The sequence below is a fragment of the Gymnogyps californianus genome, chromosome 22 (genome assembly GCF_018139145.2).
Source record: "Gymnogyps californianus isolate 813 chromosome 22, ASM1813914v2, whole genome shotgun sequence".
NCBI classification, from domain to species: Eukaryota; Metazoa; Chordata; class Aves; order Accipitriformes; family Cathartidae; genus Gymnogyps; species Gymnogyps californianus.
Genome location: NC_059492.1, coordinates 5,963,796 through 5,986,204, shown reverse-complemented (window position 1 = coordinate 5,986,204; position 22,409 = coordinate 5,963,796). Strand labels below are relative to the sequence as shown.

Sequence of the window (22,409 nt, the reverse complement as noted above, 5' to 3'; positions counted from 1 at the left end):
TCCACGGGAGTTGCTCTGAAAGAAGTCAGAAGCCCTTCAGCTCAGCATTAGAATTGGGGGATCCCAGCATGGAGGAGGATCCCAATATTATCATCTAGCTGATGACTAGCTGAGCAACTACGAATTTCAAGTTTTCTTCTTTTAATCGGCATGGGTCACGCAGTTCAGTAGGAATTTGCCTGGTTGGGCTGTGCCTACTGGGCACTGTCATGGTGAACATACCGTGCAGTTTAAGTCAGATGTCTGGTTTCGGACAGTCGTGACCAAGCGCAGTGGTACAAACGCCCATCCGCATGTCTGTTCGTATCCCTCAGCTTGCATCACACTTGACTGAAAAAGGCCATCCCACTTCAGAGAGGCATAAACACCTCTCTGCAGCCAAGTGCAGAGCATCAGGAGTGACCGTCATCTTTTATGGGGATGCCACAGCACCCCGTGCTGACAGTCCTGAGGCTCGTTGTCCTGTGCTAATCGTGCACTGATGTGCCTAAACCCTGTCCAGAGCACCGCTGGCTGCCGGCCACATGGGAACCCAGGCTTTGGTTGTTCCCCTGCTCGGAGAACAGCTTGCTTCCCTGGCAAAGCGTGCTGATTTTCTTTTGGTCTACTTCATCCAGATGCTTCACTTCTAAATAATTTAGAAGTAGTTCTATTAAAGAGCCATTAAGAGGAAAAAGAAAGAGAAATCTTCTGGGAGAAACCTTGTTAGTAGCAAGTACGCACGTAATGAGATATTGGACAAAGGGAATCTGTACCTTCACTGTCAGAATGTGTTAGGAGTACACCTGGGTGTATTCGGCTGGATGGTATTACCGTAACAAGGTAGAGGTCATCCAGATAAGCGTGAGAAGATGCTATCTGTGTCTAAATTTCATGTGATGTCTTTTGTAAACATATTTTGTGCTGTCATCTGTGGATCGCTTCTTGGTAGGGAATTTACTTCAGTCAGTGTGCAAACACGCTGTTCTATATTTATCAGTAATTGCCCAGAGATTGACAAGTACAGCAGTCAAGGTAGATCAGTTAACCAGAAAAAGAAGTAGCGGTAACTGGAGTCAAAATAGGATCAGTCTGTTTCTTCACAGTAATTTTTTAGGTGGTTAAAAATTCAAACAAGTGCTGGGTGCGTGATGTGTGCTGTTACAATGTCTATGGACAGAACAGAGCGTCCGTCTCTTCTCTTGCAGCTCAGATCTGTCTCTCCCACTGTGATTGCCAAAACTGGATCTCTGGGCCCAGGCTTTTATCTCCAGAGGGCAGGAGAAAGGCACATGCATTAGTAATGTGGCCATGCAGTGCCTGGCAAACTTTGTGCTAGTTCCATAGCAGGCTTTCCTTTTTCTTTTCTTAGTTTTTAATGTCTTTATTTCCCACACAGCTGGCTGGCCATGACCATCATCCAGAGAGACCCGTAAGTGATCCTGACCATTAACACTGTTGGTTTTACAGCCCAGTGTGGAGGAACAGCAGAAGAGATGGAAGGAGTGCTCCTGAGCCCAGGCTTCCCAGGAAATTATCCAAGCAACCTGGATTGCACATGGAGGATATTGCTGCCAGTGGGGTTTGGTGAGACAGCTGGTTTTTGGTTGGATGCTATCACAAAAGAGATGACGGGAAGGTACCATCCCTGTTCAGTCAGTGCTGGATGCATTGCTTGCCAAGATGAGTTACAGAAACTCTGTTGTTTGACCTCCTGATCACACTTTCCATTAAAGATGCATTTATATGGTGCTATGAAATGATAAATATTTTTTCAAAGGGTGATTACAGGTCACCATGGAGTGTAACAGGTTGATACGGATTTGTGGGCATGCCTCTGAATCCGTTGTAACATCCTCCCTTAGTGTGCTTCCGTACTTCCCCATCTTAACCACTCACATTTGTAAGAGCCTTAAAACATCACCAGTTGCATCACCCTGTATAAATGTAACAAGTGACCAAAGCTTGTGTCAGATTATATCCTACCTCAGCTAGAGTTCATGCAGGCATCAGCACATTCAAAATTAGGATCTCCCCAGCCCTTAGTAGGAGAGAAATTTGCACACCTCCAGCTCAGCTCTTCTCCAGGCCAGCCCCATCAGGGTGCCTAATTGCCAGGAGGTGGAAGTATTGCATGCCTGGAAGAAGTGCTGACTCTCCGGGTTTCCTGAATTAACTCTCCTCCTCCTGGTGTAGCTGCCGTGTGCTGCTGGGGAAACGAAACACCCGGCTCAGTCTGTCCTGCCATCTGAGCTGGCTACACTCACTTTGGCAAGGGGAGATCCATGTAGCTCTGTGCTTGCATGCCTGATTTCTCTGGTGTCAGGCAGAGGGAGAGGCCTGCACAGGAACTCCAGCAGTGTGAAAATAGAGGTGTTGATAGCCTGAGCTTGTCTGTGACTAGCAGGACCCATATACCTACAAGCACCCTCTACCTCCAACACGGTAAATGTACTCCTGCTGATTGACCAGGCTATACTGGGCATCACTGGGTGAGCGGTGCTGATGTACTAAGGCTTGGGTGTAGCTTTAGAGGCAGACTGTTCATTCCTCCTCTCCAGGTGCTCACATCCAGTTCCTAAATTTCTCCACTGAGCCGAACCATGACTTTGTCGAAATCCGCAACGGGCCGTACGACACCAGTAACGTCATCGGGCGGTTCAGCGGCACCGAAATCCCAGGCTCCCTCCTGTCGACATCTCATGAAACCACTGTGTACTTCCACAGCGACCACTCACAGAACAAGCCAGGCTTCAAGCTGGAATACCAAGGTAAGGAGGCCACAGAATGAGCAGCGGTGGGACAATCCTGTCCCCGGGTGCTAATGGTGAGGGTGGTGGAGAGAGGGTAGGCGTCACAGTTGTTGCTATTCTGTTGAATTAATTCCATGAGGACTTAATCCAAATGAGTGGAAAAGTGTTACATGAAGGCCATGCTTAATCCTAATAACTGGGATCTGTTCACCCGGACTTAACGCCTACGGCAAATAACAAATGTTCCTAGAGTGCTTTGCGACAGTGAAATGCCTTTGAATTAATTCCAGCCAGATTCACTTAGATCTTGGCTCTGTCGACTGTCATGTGCAAAGAGAAGAGTCCTCAGCAGCCATGAGTTCGCTCTGGAATTTTGCAGCTGCTTTTCAGTCTCAGCTGAAGTCCAAATGCATCCTTAGCTGCAGCCTAGCCTTGTGCTGAGGCAGGCTGGTGGATGGAACCAGGTAAATAAGTAAATAGCCAAATACTATAACAACGGAGCTGGCACAGATACCTGGAGTGAAAGGAGAGAGGTTACTAAAATCAAAAGATGCCTCAGTGCAGTTTTTGGAGATGGTGGAGGAATGGAGGTGCTGACCTTCTTGCCCAGCTTGAGTCCTCAGGCAACTCCTGTCCTCTGAGCAGCAGCCGCCTCGGCCTCTGAAGCCAGCAGAGCGAGGCCCTGGAAGTGCTCCTTCTCCTACTGGGTTTGCTGCTCTTTTGAAGGTGCTGGATTGGGGCTGCCCGTGTGAGTCTTTGCCCTGCTAAAAGAGAACGTGAACTTTTAGCCCTGCTTGATCCACAGCTCTACCCTGATGAGTGTTTTTGCAAAACCTTTTGGTCTTCTCTGTCCACCTGTCCTTGGCATATGGGAATATGAAGGGGCAAAGGATGCCAAGGGCAGGTCGTGTACTTCATACTGAACACAATTAGGATGGGCTTTGCCGCGCAGCAGCTGGGAGCCAAGCAGTCCGGCTGCTGCCTCGGAGAGAGATCTGAGAAGTGGGAAAGACGGAGCATGTGTCTCTAGCCATGTGATATAGCCAAGGACTGACAAAGGGCTGACTCCCCAGAAATAGCAATAAAAGCCGCTACTCATACTTAATTGAAAACATTAATTTTGTCTTGGCTGTCCTGTTCATGCACCATATAATTCATGCGCTACTGCACAATTTAGGCAGGAATGTGCTCTGTGAGGCACTCTGGGTAATCTCATGGAAATTGCTATGCAAATTAGCTCTAGCAAGGCTGACCAATAATTTACAACGCCAGGTGGAACATGTTAACCAATTGACTTGCCTTCCTCATCAGGGTTGTCCGTGTTTTGTTGAAAAACAAGGCAGATTTCCCAATTAGAAGTGAAGTGCGGGGTGACCCTGTGAATACAGGCTCCGAGGCTCCGGCAGACCAGGGCAGGCCCCAGTGCTCGTGTCTGAGGCTGCCGCAAAGCAGCAGCAGGATTTTCCCTCAGCCTCCGTGCAGATGTGTGCGTGGTTCATTCAAGTTTATCTCCTTCAATTAAGTCATTGTATGAGGAGGAAGTAGCCAAGCAGCACGGAGAGCGTACTGGTCCTGCTTTTGGGAGAAAACATGAAGTATGAAACATTCCTTTTTTTCTTTCTCTTTTTTTTTCTTTTTTTTTTTCCTCCCCAGCCTACGAGCTGCAGGAATGCCCTGACCCTGAACCTTTTGCTAATGGTGTTGTAAGAGGAGCTGGTTACAACGTTGGCCAGTCCATCTCTTTTGAGTGTCTGCCTGGCTACCAGCTGATCGGCCACCCCGTCCTGACCTGTCAGCACGGCACCAACAGGAACTGGGACCACCCATTGCCCAGGTGTGAAGGTATGGCTTTGGGGTCACCCCGAGAGCACCCGGACGGGCATTTCTGGGGAGAGAAGAGGCTTCAGCTCTCAGTTCTGGCCTCCTTTTGAATCGTTGTTTTGTAATTGGGCTGAAAGTTTCTCTGGAAACAAAAGCATCGCTGGAGGCGGGCTGGGAATGTGCACTTTGAATAAAGCCTCAACCCCTGAGGTGTTGAAGCATGTTCTCAGTGAGCTGATGTTCAACATATTTCAGCCTAGTCAAAGCGAACGTTTTGAACAGTTCAAAACCAAGGTGCGTCTTTTGAGGTGGTGTGTTTGAATCTCATGCTATGGATGAGGACCGTCTCTAGTTGTCAGTCTCGCTGCTGATGCCAGTGGGAGCTGTGCTTTCAGAATGAAGCAGTCCAGGGTGATTGTAATAATCATTCTTGTCTGCTTTATTTCTTCAATAATGTTCAGCTTCTGTTGATTTTAGCATTGGTAAATAAAACCAGTCCCTGGTAAAAGACCCTTGCAGCTCTCAGGGCTCTTAGTGTGGGAAGATTGTGTCCCTGTCTAGTCTCCTTAGGGTGGCAATGATGGCAACTCCAAAATGATCCAGATGGCAGTTCTTCAGTAGCCTTGCGTGGTCTCCTTTCTGAAGACGACGTGTGCTAGGAGGACCCTGCAAGGCTGAAGGAGTGGATCTGTGTTCTAGGCATCAAAGGTCAAATGTCCAAATTCTCTTTTCAAACCCCAGTAGGGCTGTTTCAGCCTTTCATCCTTTGGGTCAATGGACTGAGTTTTGTGTGGTTTACTTTAGAAGGTTTTCATTAGAACCCTTAAGAAGTTCAAGACTGCTTATTGAAGATTTCCCACCGCACTTCCCAAGAGCACTGACCTTTATCCCAGCCTCTTTACAGCACTCGATCTGCTAGAACTGTGCACTGGGGAAAGAGAGGGAGGGGTGATATTTTTCCTCTTTTAAGTCCTAAGTCCTTGAACCCCAGAGAACACAAAGCATAAAGAACTGAATCCTGAGCTGCTCTTTCACTGACCCCGGCAATGCAACAGAGATGTGCATTAACTGAGAAACTGTCCCGTGCTCAGCTGGGTGCTGCTGGTAGGGTGGGGGCTGGTGGTAGCAGGATTATGCCCTTATCTACCTCAGGCATCAGCTCTGCCAGCTATAACCATCCAATTTTTCCTTCTTTATTGTGTTTTTTAAGTAGCTTTCTTGTTCTGCAGCAATTCCGATAGCAGAGAGGGGTGAGGAGTTAGGTACGGTTTGGACCATTTGCTGCTTTTCTCTGTGTGTGCATCTGGTGGGCTGCTAGTGCTGTTAAAGTCAATGCAGAACTTTCCTTTTCTAGCTGTTTCCTTACATGGTCCATTTTTGCATAGCAGCAAGCAGTGAGGGCTCGCTGCCTTAGGCTCACCACCTCACCTTTCCCACGCAGGTCACAGTTGAAAGCCCTTTTAATTAAAAGAGAAGCTGTAATTCTGAAATAAATGCACAGAGGCCGAGGTTTCCAGCACCACTCCAGGGAGTTTTTCCAGTGATCAGCAGGCTGCCTGCTGCTTTTCAGGGCAGAAAGGAAGTTGGCCTCCAAGGTTTCTTGGGTGTTTGTTTCAGAAAATGGGCGTAGGGAGTTATATAAATACACATGCTTTTCTCAGCTTGACAGGCCACGTGAGAAGGCAGAGCAGAACCAGGCAGTGAATATGTGGAGCCTGGCTCTAACCTCGCATCTGGCACATCAAGTCAGGGCCAGGGTGGCAGAAGTCTGTGGAGCTGCTCCTGTACAAAAAGCAGTATGTGTTGCTGTATATTAGTGTAGCACTGAGCCTGAATTAATAATTTGTGTGGGGAGGGAGAATGTGTAAGCCTAAGCCAAGGACTGGGTTAATACAGCTACGTGGCTTCTAGAACAGAGCTGGCTGAGGCAGATGACGCTGTCTGCACTTACCCCTTCAGTTGTTGCAGGTTGCCAGTAACACGCTGCGGATGTTATCATCATTGCAATTGAACTTCCCTGCCAGGGAGGTCCAGAAGCTGATGCTTGTACATGGGACTTTCAGACCTAGGGACCTGTTGTGGCCCTCCTGCATTGCCTTCAGCAGGATGTCATCTTTCTCTCCCTCTTTTTTTGCTGCCTGTTTCTAATTGCCTCTCTTTAGTTTGCAAGTTCATCTGGACCTGGAAGATACCTAGTGCAATAGAACTGTCGTCTTGATTAATGAATTGGATGCTGCTGTCATACAAATCATCATTTCCCCCCTGCTCAGATGTACTTGGTGAAAAGCCAGCTGCTCAGTGGTGCTGGTGCAGGCCATGCTGTATGAACAAGTGGATAGATTTTGCCCACTGGTGTGGTCTCGTCAGGAGCTGTATTTTCCACGCGTGGGTGCAGACAGCTGGTGGAGCCCAAAGACTCTTACTAGGGCGTAAGATAGAGTTTCTTTGCGCACCTGGCTATCACATCTGTATAAAACGCCCTGACAGTCTCCTTTCAGCTCTGAAGCACTTAATAAATTTATTGTAATGGAATTAAGTTGAAAATGTTAGATGTAGTTGTGACAGATAGGAATTATTCGAGGCAAGCTAGGCCAAGGTGTTGGGGCTGGATCCTCCAGAATTGCTATCTTTTTATCCATAAAAAAAGGAAAGAAAAATGGGAAATAGAGAATCTTTAAGAGTTATTGTTTTGGGGGATATTTCTTCATTAGGTTTGTGTTTCTGTTTGATTACCTGCAGTGCCTTGTGGGGGGAACGTCACCACCCAAAATGGTACAGTTTACTCTCCTGGCTTCCCCAACCAGTACCCCAATTCCCAGGACTGCACTTGGCTTCTTACAGTGCCGGTGGGATACGGAATCCATCTCAACTTCACTCTGCTGCAAACAGAGCCCTACAACGATTTCATCACTGTTTGGTGGGTACGGCAAAGGTGTGAGGACTGACTAGAGTTGCTACTAAGGCTTCATTTCAGAAAGGTGTTCTTGCTGGTAAATAGAGCACCCATTGCCATGGTGTGTGGGCAGTGCTGTGTCTGAGAGCAGGAGGAAGTATCCTCTGAGGACACTGGGATGAGGATTTGGAATTTTTTTAAGTCACGGTGCTTGATAGGGCCTTTAGATTAAGGACCGTGTGCTGCAAGGGACTAGCAAAACGGACAAGGTGACTGTCTCCAAACACAGTTGGTTACGTTCCTGAAAAATGTAGGCAAGGACTGCAAGGTCAGTGAAGGGAATGATCACTGGATGACTGGGCTGCTCATGCCAAGTGATGGAAATGTCATCCTTTGGACCTGGAGGGGAGTGTACAGGAATCCTTAGCTTTCATGGTGCTTTTGCCTCAGTGTTGTGCAGCTCACAAGGAGTAGTCCCACCCTTAGCCGTATAGCAGCGCCTGTCAGACCTTGTAGGTCTTTCTTGCCATTAATTTCTGTGATCACCAGCAGTTGAAACGGACGCACGTCAGACCCCTGCAGTGCCTGGGATTAGCAGTCACTGTCCCACTGGTTTGCCACAATTACCATGAGCAGGGGCTGAGCTGCCGGGGGGGATGCAGACCGGCATCCCAGCTGCAGCAGGAGGGTGTTTGGCGGCAGAGTCCCCCTCGTCCTGCTGGATGCTTTCATCAGCCTGTCCCTTCATCTCCGAAATGCTCTGCGGAATGGAATAAGGAGACATCTCTTGGGAAGCCTAAGGGGCTTTACAGAGGACACTGTGTGAATGGTAAACGGGGTCTTTATCTCCAGCTGAATTTAGTTGAAATGAATCTTGTTTGGACTCGCGTAATAGGAATTGCCTTTCCCTTCTGATTTCTCTGACAGACATTTTTATGGAGCTCATTTTTTTCCTTTTGTGCTTTACCTATGGCTACCTGTCTATGGATAGAGGCTGAGTGAAGAAAACGCCATTGGTAAATCATTTACATTTACCAATGTCCTCTTTTGGTTTTTCTTTTGCAATCAGAGAGACGCAGCCTTACAATCCAAGCTGAGCTCCCAGACTGCAAAGGCAACGCTGGGATGGCGTTAGGCACCAGAGCTGGCTGTGACCCCCAGCTGCCTTTTAAACAGCAGCAACCGGGAACTGTGACCTCTGATGTAAAATGGGCGCGACTCTGCTGCGGCTAATGAAGTGGCACTGATTTCTTCACCCCAGGAGCCTTACAGGCTGGCATCTTCCTTTCCTGTTTGGAGAAGGGAAGAGAAATGGCGTATTATCATCTTCAGTCAGCCAAGGGAGCACACATAGCTGCACTGGCTAAAGACCTTGTGGCCAAATTCTTGAGCTTATAGCACTCACTCAATATCTGACTTTCAAAATATCTCAGTGTCTGCTGTGCAAACAGAGTGTGAAACTCCTGTGGAAAATTGGCCCTAATCCTTCAAGTTCTGAGGTTAAAAATGAAGTTGATGTTTGTAATTGTCTACTGGGTGAGCACTGCACTGCCAGAAGAGATTATCCTGGTTATAATGGAGTAGGGAGGGGGACTGGGGGGCCAAGTCAGCTGCCCAGGGAGCTGCTGAGACTGTAATATAGATGTAGAAAAGGGAGGACAAGGAGGGAAGAGCATGGAGGAGTTCCTGTGCATGCAGTGTAGGAGGTTGGTTGTTGCTTGGGATTAAAGACATGTAATAATGCTCTTCTCTTGTGTTTCTGACATATGATTTTAGGGATGGCCCACAGCAAACAGCCCCACAGCTTGGCGTATTCACTGGCAACTCTGCTAAGAAATCAGCCCAAAGCTCTTCCAATCAGGTCCTGATGAAATTCCACAGTGATGCAGCCAACGGAGGGATTTTTGCCATTTATTTCTACGGTTTGTATTGCTTACTGAGCAACACGTGCTTTATACCTGCGACGGGATGTAAAGGGGCATAGATCAATTGTGGCTTGTTGTGGGGAGGACTAGTTCTGGGGAAGAGATGATGCGAAAAAATACACTTTTACCTGAAGTCTTCCACAAAGGGCCCAGTTTTACAGGTTTGAGATTGAAGGTCTCTTATGCAATCGAGTGCTGGCAAGTGGTCACACAGTCTGTGCAGATGTGGAAATCCATCTGTAACGTTGTGATAACTCAAGCACAGATCAAGTGCCTGCAAACTAACAGCCGTGCCAACCCTACACCTCTCTCAAGGTGATGCCTGTAAATATCATCCTCTCCGTGGCAGATCCCATTATGGATAGCTCCGCTTTGTTTACCTAGAACTCTCCTTCCCTGCAGTGTTGGCTGGATGCAGTGTCGGCTGGATGCAGTGTTGTCTTTCCAATGCTATGCTAAACCAATTGGGTTATCTTGGTGGCCTGTTTTAAGTGGCAGCTATGTTCCAGCTGAGAGGTGACTTCATTTCTCCGGGGAGGAAAAAGATTCCCGTAAATCCCTGAATTACTTGGGGATTCTTTGGTGTGAGTGCAGCTCACACTAGAGAGATGTTGGGTATTACATTGAAATGAGAGCATTTGCTTTCTGCCACTAAACAAGAGCCCAACTTTAAATCGGATTAGCTAACAAGTTCCTACGGCAATACTGGGATTTTGGAAAGTGCAAATGGAGACCTCCTCTTGCTTCGGTAATTTGCTGGCAACGACGTCAACAAAGTCTTGCATGAATTACACGATGAATCTGTGCAGAATGTCTTAGCTTATGTTCAGTTCCGAAAGGCAAGTATTATACGGATAGGCTGAATTTAAAGAATGTTTGCTAGGCTTCGGAGGGAATTGGTTTACTGCTGCAAAACACTGTAAGATTTATATTACCAGACAATGGTGCGTATATAACAGTTATGCAAAAAATTATGGTTTAGGCAGTTTGGCTCAGAAATGAGCAGTATGTAAACACTGCTGCAGTTCAGTGAATGCTTCCTTTTGTAATATGAATTAGATACTATCATTGCTATGGTTAGAGCCCATCAGCATATGTTGCCGTTCTCTAATCTTGATAGCACTTTATACTGGTGTTTCTTCAGCTTATGGTTTATGTGGGGTATAAAGCCACTCGCAGGCATGAGAGGTCTGGAGCTGGTGCTGGTAGGAATCGGTGTAGTCTAGCAGTCGTTCATAACCTGTTAACCAGCTGGACACTCTGGCAACTGCTTGGCCTTTTAAAAAGTGTCATTTAGTGGCTTATTGCTCCCTTTATACATGGGACTTCAGTATAAAGCCTAACCCCAAAGATTTAAGTGATTGAGGTCGTTGCCTCCAAGGTGAGATTCTTCCCTCTTTCCCAGGCTCTCGTTCTGCGTGTGGTGTCTTGCACACCAAGAAAGGTGTGGGAAAGGGGGGAAATTTTCACACCAGGCAGTGTTGTCAGTTAAATCTTTGTCATCACCCTTTGGGGTGTAACTGCAGGAAATGCAATTTCCTCAGGATCTGCAGCAATGTATATTTTCACTTCTGTGTCTGCATGCTGGCAGATCTAGGACATAGGAGACGTCCTCCTTCAGCTTTAAATTGTCTTTTCCCATACAGTGATGATGAGCACCGTGTCAGAGAACCATTGCCCTTTTAAATGCCTGCAAAGAAACGTTTCCTTAGGGTGGAGGAAGGGAAACAAAAGAATGATTCACAGAGCTTCAAGATTCAATAGCATCCCTTGAAAAATGATGATGTTGCACCTATTATTAAATGGGTTAGTTCAGGTGCCAGCATGAACTGATGTGTGAGCGTGATGGGAAAGGGTTTTATGGCACAGTAACTCAAGGGGGTCCCAGTGTGATTTCAAGGACGGGACTCTGTTTTGTCCTGGTGAGAACAAATGGATGTGCTGTTGAAAAGAGCTTTACCGGTGCTGTATCACCCATATGCCGAAGCCATCTTAATCACACCTCTGTATTGAAATATGGCCCATTAGGGAGAGATTAATGCTGTAAATGCTGGGTTATCTTTCCACTTCAATAGATGCTGTCAAGCACTTTTTAAATAACATTTAATTTAAATTTTTGTTACGGTTTCCTTTCCTTCTTCCCCCACTGTCAAACATCTGTTTAAAAGATTGCAAATAAGTGTGTTCCCTCCCGGGGTGGCTCTTTGCTCTGTAGCAGAAGGATTCCTCCCTGCTGCCTCCCGCTCCTCTCCCATCCCACGTGCGGGCTCTCCCAACTCCTTTGCTCATCCATTCTCTGTGCTGTGGTGGATTCCAAAGAGGGGGCTGACTGTCTGAATTACAGAGCTGGCACTTTCCTTTGACCCTGCCCTGGTTGAGTTTAGCTCACTGTAGTAGCATGTGTTGGTTTTTTCCTCCCCCTTGCACACACGGGATATGTAAGCCCATCCCTCACGTTAACCAGAAGCCCCTGCATTCCCTCCAGCCTGTTCCCTGGCCCTCCGAACATCACGTTTTTCCACACACCTTTTGGGAAAGTATTATCCTACCCCCGGGTTAGGGGATAAGGAAATTGGGGCAAGACGATGGGGCATCTACTTCTGTACACGCGTATTTAAGCATCATCATAAGCCTCATTAAGGTTGCTGCCAGGACTGCCAGCCTTGCTGTGGTGTGAAGAGTTCAACATCGTGGAGTTAGTAAGAATTAATATTCAGTGGCAACTTGAGCTCCAGTATCGTAAAGGGCTGATATAAATTTCAGAGGAAGTTATGCTTGTCCAGGGTCAGGTGCAGGGGGAGCAAAGATGCAGAGAAGTGCTGAGCAAATAGCAGGAAATGTCTTCCATTAATATTCATTTAGTTCCCAGTACCATATTTTCAGTTCAACTGTGCTCACAGCTCTTGTGTGTTTATGTTCATAAGCAGCACAGTGCTCAAGCCTTATGCATCCACATGCTTGTAAGCAGTGCATTTGTTTTGCTCAGTGTTAGCTGATCTTTAATTTTTGGTGGAAAATTTGCTGTTTGCAATGTATTTGGTCAGGTGCGTGAGCCATCAGGAATTGTTTCCACTCATCAACTGGATTTCTTCTTCACGTTTAGCTACATGATACCCCTGAAAAAATGCCTAATTGGGCAAAGAGTACAAGGTCTGCTCTGTTTTGCCTTCCGTGAGGCACTGACATCAACCTTGCATAGGTTACTTTGTGAACTGCAAGCTACATGTATGATTTGCAGTTGAAAACATTAGCGCTCCTGGAATTATTTGCAGAAGAAATTAATGAATAATTCCAAGTTAAAAATAAATCAGAGAGTTTTGCGATCTCTGTTCAAGGACAGGTGGTAAGGATGAAATTCTCTGAATAATTATTGTAATCTACTTGGTGCTGGAGCAGTCTGAGACTCTCCCTCTTCTGTGATCAGCATAATTCCACTGAGGTCACCAAGATCTTCTCTCTTAGTATCCCCAAAGGTACCGGTAACGTTGCCTCACGTCCACATCTGTCAGTCATCCTTCAGTCTTCGTCCAAAAGGACTAACACTGTCCAGGCACCTGCATCTCCACAGGCTAACAAAAATCTGTTTCCTATTAGGTGTGAGAAACTGCAGGAAGCTGCTTTGGGGCACAAATACCTGGAGCCATCTCTGTAGGGTTTGGAGGGGGAAAGGGCTGGTTGCACTTTTGCCGATTCCTTCTACTTGTGGAGAGGGAGGATTTGCTCTGATGTCTGTTGTGCTTAGCACAGAGGTGGCCGTGGCTGCCTTCAGCCCCAGCTTAACATCTGCTACTCTTCCTTTGCTCTTTCAGCCTACCAGCTCTTCAGATGTCAGCCTCCGACCATCGTTCCCAACGCAGAAATCATCACCGAGAACGAAGAATTTAACATAGGTAGCCTCTCCCGGTCCTCTCAGCCCTCCTTCCCCCCTCACCAGCTGCTGGGAATGCCCACAGGAAGACACGCGCGTGTTGTCACCCCGTATCTGGGGTTTCAGGACACCTCTTCACATGTGTTGTCATGTGTGGCATGGGGAGCTGTGCGTGACCTTGCTCAACACCCGACGTTCACACGGAGTCAAATTGATCCTATTGTCCCGAGGCTTTTCCTCTCTGTTAGTACAGAAGTAGTGGTTTGGCTTTTGTGAAAGCTCTGAGCTTGTTTGGAAACATTCAGAAATTTTTGCCACAATGATAGTTTTCAGGTGTTTCAAACAAAGCATTGTGTGACAGCTTAGAGGCTGTTATCCTTTTTTTGAGAACCTTTCACCCATATCGACTGTGCTTTTTGTATTTTTTGCTGCTGTTCACGGTTACATCCACATTTTTAAGTGTGTCTGCAACCAGTGAAGTAGCCGTGACTTTTTTTAAAGCAGCTTTTCTCACTGTCTGCTCTCTTTGAGGGAAGTCTCCACCTGAAATAGCTTGCACAAATCATAATAGTCTCAGTGCCATGACAGCAGTTTATCCCAACTGAGACTCCAGCGTGCCTTTCTGCGCCTTTTATTTCTGCATGGTCATGCCAGAGCTCGATGGCAGAGGCATGGTCGAGAGGTCTCTGCGCCCCATGGTGCCCTGTTCCCAGGCCATGGTTCAGCCTTAACGAATTGATCCTTCTCTTGAGTCAAGATGTTTTCTGTTTCTGTCTGTAGGTGACATAGTGAGGTACAGATGCCTTCCTGGCTTTACCCTGATTGGAAATGAAATCCTGACCTGCAAACTAGGCACCCATCTCCAGTTTGAAGGACCTCCACCCACGTGTGAAGGTAAAGCCGGGGGTGCCCAGTGTGGCAGCCAAAGCTTCCCTCCCCAGAGACTGCTTCAAAATGTGGGGGCTTGCTCAGAGAGGGAGCAAGCTGGATGGCAGCTGGGGGAGGTTTCCTTGCACATACTGCATCTTTGGGGTCAATTCTCAGATCCCCAGGGTCCCAGTAGTGCAAAACCACCTGTCAGGACCTTGTGAGGAGGGTAGCGAGACACCTCTGTGCAGGGAAAGGCTGTTCTCCCGACCTGCCTCGCAGCCTGTCCCGGGGCCGTGCACCTTGGCTAGGCTCAAGCAACAACCAGCAAATAACGGTGAGAGATTTGCTGGGTGGCTTATTGCAGCCACCCTGTGATAAATAATAGGGAAAGTTCCTCCATCCCTTGCTGGCTCCGGGGATTTTACGGGGTCTCCACACCATAAAATGGGGTGGCGCTTTCCCTCACGTCGGGTACCCCTAAATCATACCCTAAGCCCCCAGTTCAGGAAGGCACTTCAAGCTTGTACTTTCCTGAACAGGGACTGAGCAGAGGTCTGATACACCGTGTGTCTGACTGCATTTGCAAAGTCATTAAAACAGTCACCCGAATGTCCTTACCCTGAGAGGGAGGAGGAGTTCTGCGCTGACAGTTTGCCAGTGATACATGAACAGCCAAAGGAAGAGCATGCTGCAGCAAAGTGAGCTCCTCCGGCAAGGCAATCCTGCGAGGAACAGCTTCTCTATTAGTGCCACAGAATGTATTACATGGGAGAAAAATGAAAGCCCCAAGCACGCTGCCTTGTACACCTTGCTGCTGCTCAGGAGGGATCCCAAAGATGTTTCCGTGCTACCATGTTACCTTATTTATCCTCTGGATTCCTGCTGGTACTTTTGTTCGCTCCAGCCGTGATTATTTCATCTGCTTCATTCCCTCCTATCTGAACATTTTTACCATATAATGGGATATTTTTCTATAGCTTTATTCTCTCTGAAATAGCATGAACTGAAGGAGAGAAAGGGAGGTCATTCAATTATTTACCGATAGTTGTTAGCCTGGGGGTAAAGGGACTGCTTAAATTACATCTGGCCACCAATTTATAGAGGTCAAAAAATCACTGATGGGATTAAGGATTTGGAAAGAAGACACTGTTCTTTCTGGATAGTTCTGGCTGTTTTCTATTAATACAAGCACAGCGTTTGCACTGGGCTTTAGTGACAATTACAGATAAATAAAGATCCCTTTTTATGCTTTTTGCTCACTTTGTTTGCCTCCTCTTCTGGGGTGTTTTTGCTGGCCTTTTTATTTAGCATTTTCAGCTGGATTTAATATTTACAGAAGCTGAATGGGGTGTAGTGATTACAGAAAGGAACTGGAGTTCTTATGTCGTAGTTAACAACTCTGTGGGTGACCTGGGATAAGCTTGTAGTTCCACACCTTGTTCTAATCCAGGTAATAAAGTTTCCAGGGGTTCCTGGGGAGTGTTTTGTAACTTGAGAAGAGTTGCTTGGTTGCAGCGCTGTTCTATTTTGAAAGAGATGTGAAAGGATGCATAGACGGTTGAAATTGTTTGTTTGCATTGTTGCTTTTTGCCCCTTCCTTTAAATGTGGCAGTTGCTCGGATTTGTGGAAACGCAGCATGCTTCATTCGGAGCCTACGTCAGGGTCTGGGGATTCTCTGTGAGCCCCAAGGGTCCAGGTCTGCAGTGGATGTACGCGGGTGGGAGTTGTGCTCTATCTTGACCTAGCTTGTCAAGACAGACCTTCTTGTCCGTAGTATCTTGTGTTTCCTTCCTTCCTCTGCAAAATAGGAAAATTCATTTTGCTATTGTCTCTCCTTCACGTTCCCTGCAGTGCACTGTCCGATGAACGAGGTTATGACGGACTCCACTGGTGTGATCCTCAGCCAGAGCTTCCTGGGAAGTTACCCTCACTTTCAGACCTGTTCTTGGGTGGTGAAGGTAGAGCCTGGGTACAACATCTCCCTCACCATAGAGTACTTCCTGAGCGAGAAGCAATATGACGAGTTTGAAATCTTTGACGGTAAGAGATTCACGAGTTTGACTTGCATAGCAACTGAGGGGAAAGGAAAGAAATGGCAGAGTTTTGTTAGTTGTTAATCTCTGTTCCCAGAGCACTCTGGGGAGAGCTTTCCACCGCTCCGCCTATAACCTTCTGCTGGACTTAAAGAAAGCTATCCTAAGACTCATTGATTCTCTGGATAAGAAAATATCAATGATTTGATTTTTGGATGGATCTGAAGTACTTTTCAAAGGGGCAGGAGTTAGCAAGTGCCTGGGAGAAATTGTAGCAGAGGTTGCTGGGAAGGGACGAGTTGAGAAGGTGGGAATTCTCATCCCTGAAGCCCGTGCAGACCAGATTTTCTAGGCCCATGAGCTCTCATGAACCGAGAGGGGATCTGTCAATATTCACAATGAAGCAGCTTTGTAACCAAATGCAGAATACAAGTGCTGTGCTGATGCTCCTGTGGTTGCACATCGGGACTTGAGCCGAAGGCATGCTGCCTGGAGCAAAATCCTGGTCTTACTGCGATCAACTCGGCTTTATTTGCCGTTGGTTTCCCAGGAGCCAGGTGCCTGCACCGGGACTCATGTTCACAAAAAACCCCTGAGCATGAGCTGCCATTCCTGGACTCATAGTGAAAGCTCCCGTGCTACAGTTCCTCAATACGCCTCTTCCTTCTGCAGAAACGCACCCTGGCACATAAGGCCCACGAGTGACCGTTTGTGTGTCAGCCCTGACTCTTCCTCGTTCCCTCCTTCCTTACAGGTCCCTCTGGCCAGAGTCCACTGCTCCTCTCGCTGAGTGGGAACTACTCTGCCCCTCTGACCGTCACCAGCAGCGGGAACAAAGTCTATCTCCGTTGGTCCTCTGATCATGCCTACAACAGAAAAGGCTTCAAAATCCGCTACTCTGGTAAGCACGCAGCAGAGACTCGATGCCTGTGCCAAGAACGTGGCCATCTCTTCAGCCAAGGATCTCCACAGAATTGCTGCAGAGGGGCATAGGCCATCTGCGTCGGCAGAAGCTGCCAAGGCCTGGGAAGGCGCACAAAGCTGAGCTCGTTCTGAGCTGGTGAGGCTGGGGAAGGCAGCTTTCTTTCCAGGAGAAACCTTGAAGCTTTGGCTGGTTTCTCAACCACTCTTAAGAATCAGAACCAGAATATGTAACCATAGACGGCGTGGCTCTGGATGAATGAAAAATTCACAGTAAAGATTGCTGTGTTACTAAATTATTGTGTCCTTGCAATGAGGCCATTTTGAGAGGTTTGAAGATGAACATCACAAAACGTAAGAACTTGCGTTTAGGAGCTGCTTGGTGCACGAGGCACAGCTTACGTGTGACTGATTGTGTTACCGCATTTGCAGTGAACTATTTAAAACACATTGTGCTCCTGCTCAAGCGTTCAGCCAGTGCTCTCGCAGGAGCAGGACCGGGGAGTCCTGGTTGCTCATTCAGCACAAAACCGCTGCTGGATACTGAGCGTTTGCTGAGAATTCCTTAAAATAAATTACTGTGTTTTGGAACTTAGCAAATCTTAATTAATGGAAGTTATAAAGCTGGGTTGAGAACTTGCCAGTATGTCATAAATAAATAATGACTTTACTCAGTAAATGAATTAAGTAATATTTAATTATCAGAAATTAGTCTTTATTTCTAAAGCCGAGTGAAACTTGGATAGTAGCCCTGCACTCTTTCCCCCTTTGACTTTGCATTCATCCATCACAAGTTCTCCGTTTCTTGTACAGCCTTAGGTTATGGTAAGCACGGTGTAATTCCTGAGAACAGGAAGGGAATTTGTCTTGAATACTGCCCATCCAGTGACTGATTTATTTTGTTCTGCCCCTCTCTCCAGCTCCCTACTGTAGCCTCCCGCATCCGCCAGCCCACGGGCTGATTCTCAGCCAGACGGGTCTGCACCCTGGCAGCACGGTCCGCTTCGGCTGTGACACAGGCTACCGTCTCATCGGCCACAGCACCACAACCTGCTCCCAGCACCCTCAGGGCTACTTCCACTGGAACGAAGCGATCCCTCTGTGCCAAGGTGAGAGCAGGCAAACGTATCGTTATGAGGATCCGGGAGTCCTAGGAAGGACTGAAGAAAATGCGGTAAAAATAAAAACCTATTGTAATTCCCTCAATTCCGTATTGAGAACAGGCTTGGAGCTGCAGGTGGGCAGTGAGGGGTGCTCCTCTTCTATCCAAGTTCTTGGGAACAGATGAACAAGGAGGGAAGGGAGGAACCGTTCGGGAGCAGAGGGTGGTTGTCTGGCCTGGGTAGGGGAGAAAAAGCACATCTGTGCAAAGGCTTCTGTTGTTGAAGTGTTTGAGCTCTCAGTAAAGACACAGCCAAGCCTCGGTTAAGGACGGGAGAAGCTATTGCTTGGAAGAATCTGGAAGGGCTGGCAGGAGCATGAGTCCCGCTGGGTTTTAGTGACTGGAATTTCCTTTGGTATTTCTGGAAGTGCCCTATTAGGTCTGCGTGTGCCAACGGGGGATGAGAAATTTCTTGGGATTCAGATGGTGCCCAGTTTCTGTTGGCTTCATGTAAGATTTAGGCATGTATTTGTTCTTCCTATGTTTCCTTCTAATTAACCATAATCTTTATGACATATCATACTTAGCACAGGGCTCCTTCCAGGCGTGGGAGTGGAGGGGAGGACAGGGCAGTGTGCCCCAGGGGACTTTACTTCTGCGCTGTTTTGTCTCCCTCACTATGTTCACTTTCTGATTGCACCTTTTTCTCAATCCACCAATCATCCCTTTCCTTTGTGTTGATAAAATGCCCATCTTTATTCTGATGAAGCCTTTCAGCGTCTTTGAACATTCATCCATGTTCCCAGGGGACCGAGCACTGGGGATTAATATTGCATTGACTTCCCTGGAAACTAGCCAGAGAACAGAGACAGCATAGGCAAAATCTCATTGCGGTGTCTGCTTTGTTGTCCAGTCCAAGCCGTAAGGAAAAGCGGGAGTATTTAGTGGTTTCAGCTGGGGTAGAGTTAATTTTCTTCTTAGTAGCTGGTACAGTGTGTTTTGGATTTAGTGTGAGAATAATGTTGATAACACGCTGATGTTTTAGTTGTTGCTAAGTAGCGCTTATCTTAAGGATTTTTCAGTTTCCCGTGCTCTGCCAGCAAGCAGGTGTGCAAGGAGCTGGGAGGGAGCATGGCCAGGGCAGCTGACCCCAACTAGCCAAAGGGCTATTCCATACCATAGAATGTCATGCCCGTACAGAAAGAGGGGGGAGTTGGCCGGGAGGGGCGGATCGCTGCTCGGGTATCAGTTAGCGGGTGGTGAGCAATTGCATTGTGCATCACTGGGTTTTTTTCTTGGGTTTTACTTCTTTCTTTTTTTTTTCTTTTTTTGTTATATTCCTTTTCATTACAATTATTATTGTTATATTTTTATTATTATTGTTGTTAGTATTTTATTTTACTTCAGTTATTAAACTGTTCTTATCTCAACCCACGAGTTTTACTTTTTTCCCCCCGATTCTCCTCCCCATCCCACAGGGAGCAGGGAGTGGCTGCGTGGTACTTAGTTGCTGGCTGAGGTTAAACCATGACAGGGAGGCACCAAAGAGCGTTGAAAAAATCCTTTCTGTCCTCCTGCATCACTTAGTCTCTTTGGAAACTGCACAGGGGTGCAAGCAGTCCTGCCTCTAAAGAGTGGGTTTGTGCTGTGGGTGCTTATATCCATTTGGATATAGAGGCTGTATGTATTTAAAGGTGAGTGGAAAGCAGGAAACCAAGACCCTGCCACCCAGTCCCGTTGGCAAGGGGGAGCTGGGAAACTGGGCACAAGCTCAGATAGTGATTTAGCCTCCGTCATAACGCGGACGGGGGCAAATGCCGAGTGCTGGAATGAGCAGATGAACCGCGCAGCAAGACTGGCAGGCGCGAGGGGCTGTCATGGCAACTGTGCCTCCCGAATCCTTAGCCCAGCGTAAGGAATTTCTCTCATGTACTGCGTCTTTTTTAAGGAAAATCATGTAATCAAGAATAGGTACGAATGCTGCTAAGTCTTTACTGCCCTGGAGTGCTGGAATGCCACCTGAGCCTCGTGTTCTGCTCCAAAATCTGTATTTACTTCCAAGAGGTGTAATGGTGTGTGGGGAATGGATTTTAAATATGGAGGCGGGGAGGAGATAGAGAGGATGTGTGGGGAGGTTGGGAGAGGATGTACTTGGATGAGGTATCGCCTGACAGCAATGATTCAAAGCAGAAACAAGTCCCTGAGCACCAGTTCCCAGGCCACCAGGGAGGGAGTCAGAGCCAGACCATCCGTGGCTTGTCACTACCTGGCCTGGAAATGCCGGGGGGCTCCTGCGGTGTTGCTGAGCACCCCAGGTCTGCGCGTGGGATGGAGGGGTGTGGGAAGGGGATTTCCCATGGGAGCTGCACGAGAGGCACTAAACCCACCCCGTGCCATTCTGGTTCAGCTGAACGCGTGACATGTCAGGAGCTCCATGGGCACAACCCGTGGTGCCACTCCGTAGCAGTTGCCAACAGAGGAAGAATTTGGGGGCCAATTCATAGCACTTTAGGTAGGCTCCTGCTCTGATTTCCCTTTTGGGGGGGGGGTGTCCCCACTGACCACACAGAGAGCAGCTTGGTCAGGATCTTGGTGCTGGATGTCCCTCTGGAAGAGCCTGTCTCTCTCCAGCGAGGAGGAGAGCTTGCTGGTTACCTTAGATCCTGAGGTTGAAATTGCCCTTTGGGAAAGTCACCTCCTCTTTCTGTTTCCCTGTATTTACATCAGGAATCTTAATACTGGCCCATGATTATCAAGTGCCTTGAGATGGGTGCAGGAGGTGAGTGAGCGGCAGCGAGCCGGAGCTGTAGGAGAATTCATGGCGGAGCAGCTCCCCCCCCTGGCCTTGAGCAGCTGATAGCCAGGGCTGGCTCCGCTTCTCTTGCATGCTTCAGCTGCGTAAAATCCAACATCCTTCTTGCCCCCCGCATTGCTCTCAAAGCCAACTGGCAACCTTTTGTTTTGGGCTGTACTCAATTTCTCATCTTTTCTGGTGGCCAGGACTGCATGGCAGAGGTTTTGGGAACTCGATCCATAACACTGCATAAATGGCTCACACAATCAGCTGTGTCAGGAGAAGGGGAACTGGGGTGCCCGTAAACACATGGTCTAGTTAACAAATGACATTTCCCATAGCTCCTTTCTGCCAGCGCATAATCCTCTTCCCCTTCCCGATCCCCTCTGAATAATCTTTACTACGTACTCTGTCCTAGCTGACATTTATGGAAGCGGCAGAGAATATTCTGCAGGGAACAATCTTGCGTTGGCACAATGGGGGAGAACACAAGATGATCTAATATGCCTTTTCTGTCTCTGCTGCCTATTTTTAAGCTGCTTTGTTTTTGGAATCCCAGCTGCAGATTTGCTTTCATAGCCTCTGTCCCTTTTCCTAGCACATCATCTTCCTGCAGACAGAGTTTTTGTACCTCTGAACCCACATAAGTGCTCCTTCTCCTTTTTCCCCTGGACCACACTCTCCATGGGTGTCTCCAAGCCAAATGCTGGTTTGCTTTCCCCTGGAACAACTACTGTCATCATCTCTGATTCTGGTGGATTGCAGTGCTCACAATTTGAGCCTCAGAAATGCTCTTTGGAGCAGATGGCAAGTTTATTGCCACCCCAAAAATCAAGCTTTTCTGCTTCATGCAGAGCTCTGTAAACAAAAACTTACTAATACCGCATTCTGCTCAAGAATGCTGGATTTGCAGGGAAGGACGGATCCTGCCGTCGGTGCAGGGCACCAGAGCCTGCTCCGTGCAGCAGTGGTCACAGCCCCGGTTGGCTCTCCCTGTCTGATTCTTCTTCATGTTGTAGCCTGACCATCTGCAGGTGAAGAGGGTTACATTTTTTTATTATTTTTGGTGGCTTAATGAACTTTTTAGTTACCTGCATCTGGCCCAGAAGCGCTGTATTATTGCCGATTTTTGTGTCAGGGCAAGGCTTATGCAATGGAAAGACTCTAAATGATCAAACAGAGCACTTGAGAGGCAGAAGGAGGGAGCTTGCTGGGAGGCAGGACTGGGCAGCGCCAAGTCATCCTTCCCTTGTGCAGAGGAACGAAGGCAAGTGGCAGCTCAGCCTTGCTGACCTGGAGCACAGCTGGCCGTGGTCTCTCTTCACGCTGGTGTCCCTCCCTGTCAGTCTCTGTGCCTCAGTTTCCTGATGGCAAATAGAGGTGATGAGTTTTGGCAAAACATCAGGCTGCGGAAGAGAATTGAACGGAGAAAGGAGAAGGCTTTGCCGG

The 22,409-nt window shown here is 47.7% G+C and overlaps 1 protein-coding gene across 1 annotated transcript in view; it reads left to right on the top strand.

The window, feature by feature from the left end:
* The window catches only part of CSMD2 (CUB and Sushi multiple domains 2), a 324,356-nt gene that overhangs the window by 263,888 nt on the left and 38,059 nt on the right, over nucleotides 1-22,409 (top strand). Inside the window, 10 exon segments of the mRNA XM_050909729.1 lie at nucleotides 1,450-1,566; nucleotides 2,541-2,750; nucleotides 4,386-4,574; nucleotides 7,293-7,470; nucleotides 9,223-9,368; nucleotides 13,181-13,261; nucleotides 14,020-14,133; nucleotides 15,962-16,150; nucleotides 16,898-17,044; nucleotides 17,985-18,173. Of these exon segments, the coding sequence (XP_050765686.1) occupies nucleotides 1,450-1,566; nucleotides 2,541-2,750; nucleotides 4,386-4,574; nucleotides 7,293-7,470; nucleotides 9,223-9,368; nucleotides 13,181-13,261; nucleotides 14,020-14,133; nucleotides 15,962-16,150; nucleotides 16,898-17,044; nucleotides 17,985-18,173 (1,560 nt within the window).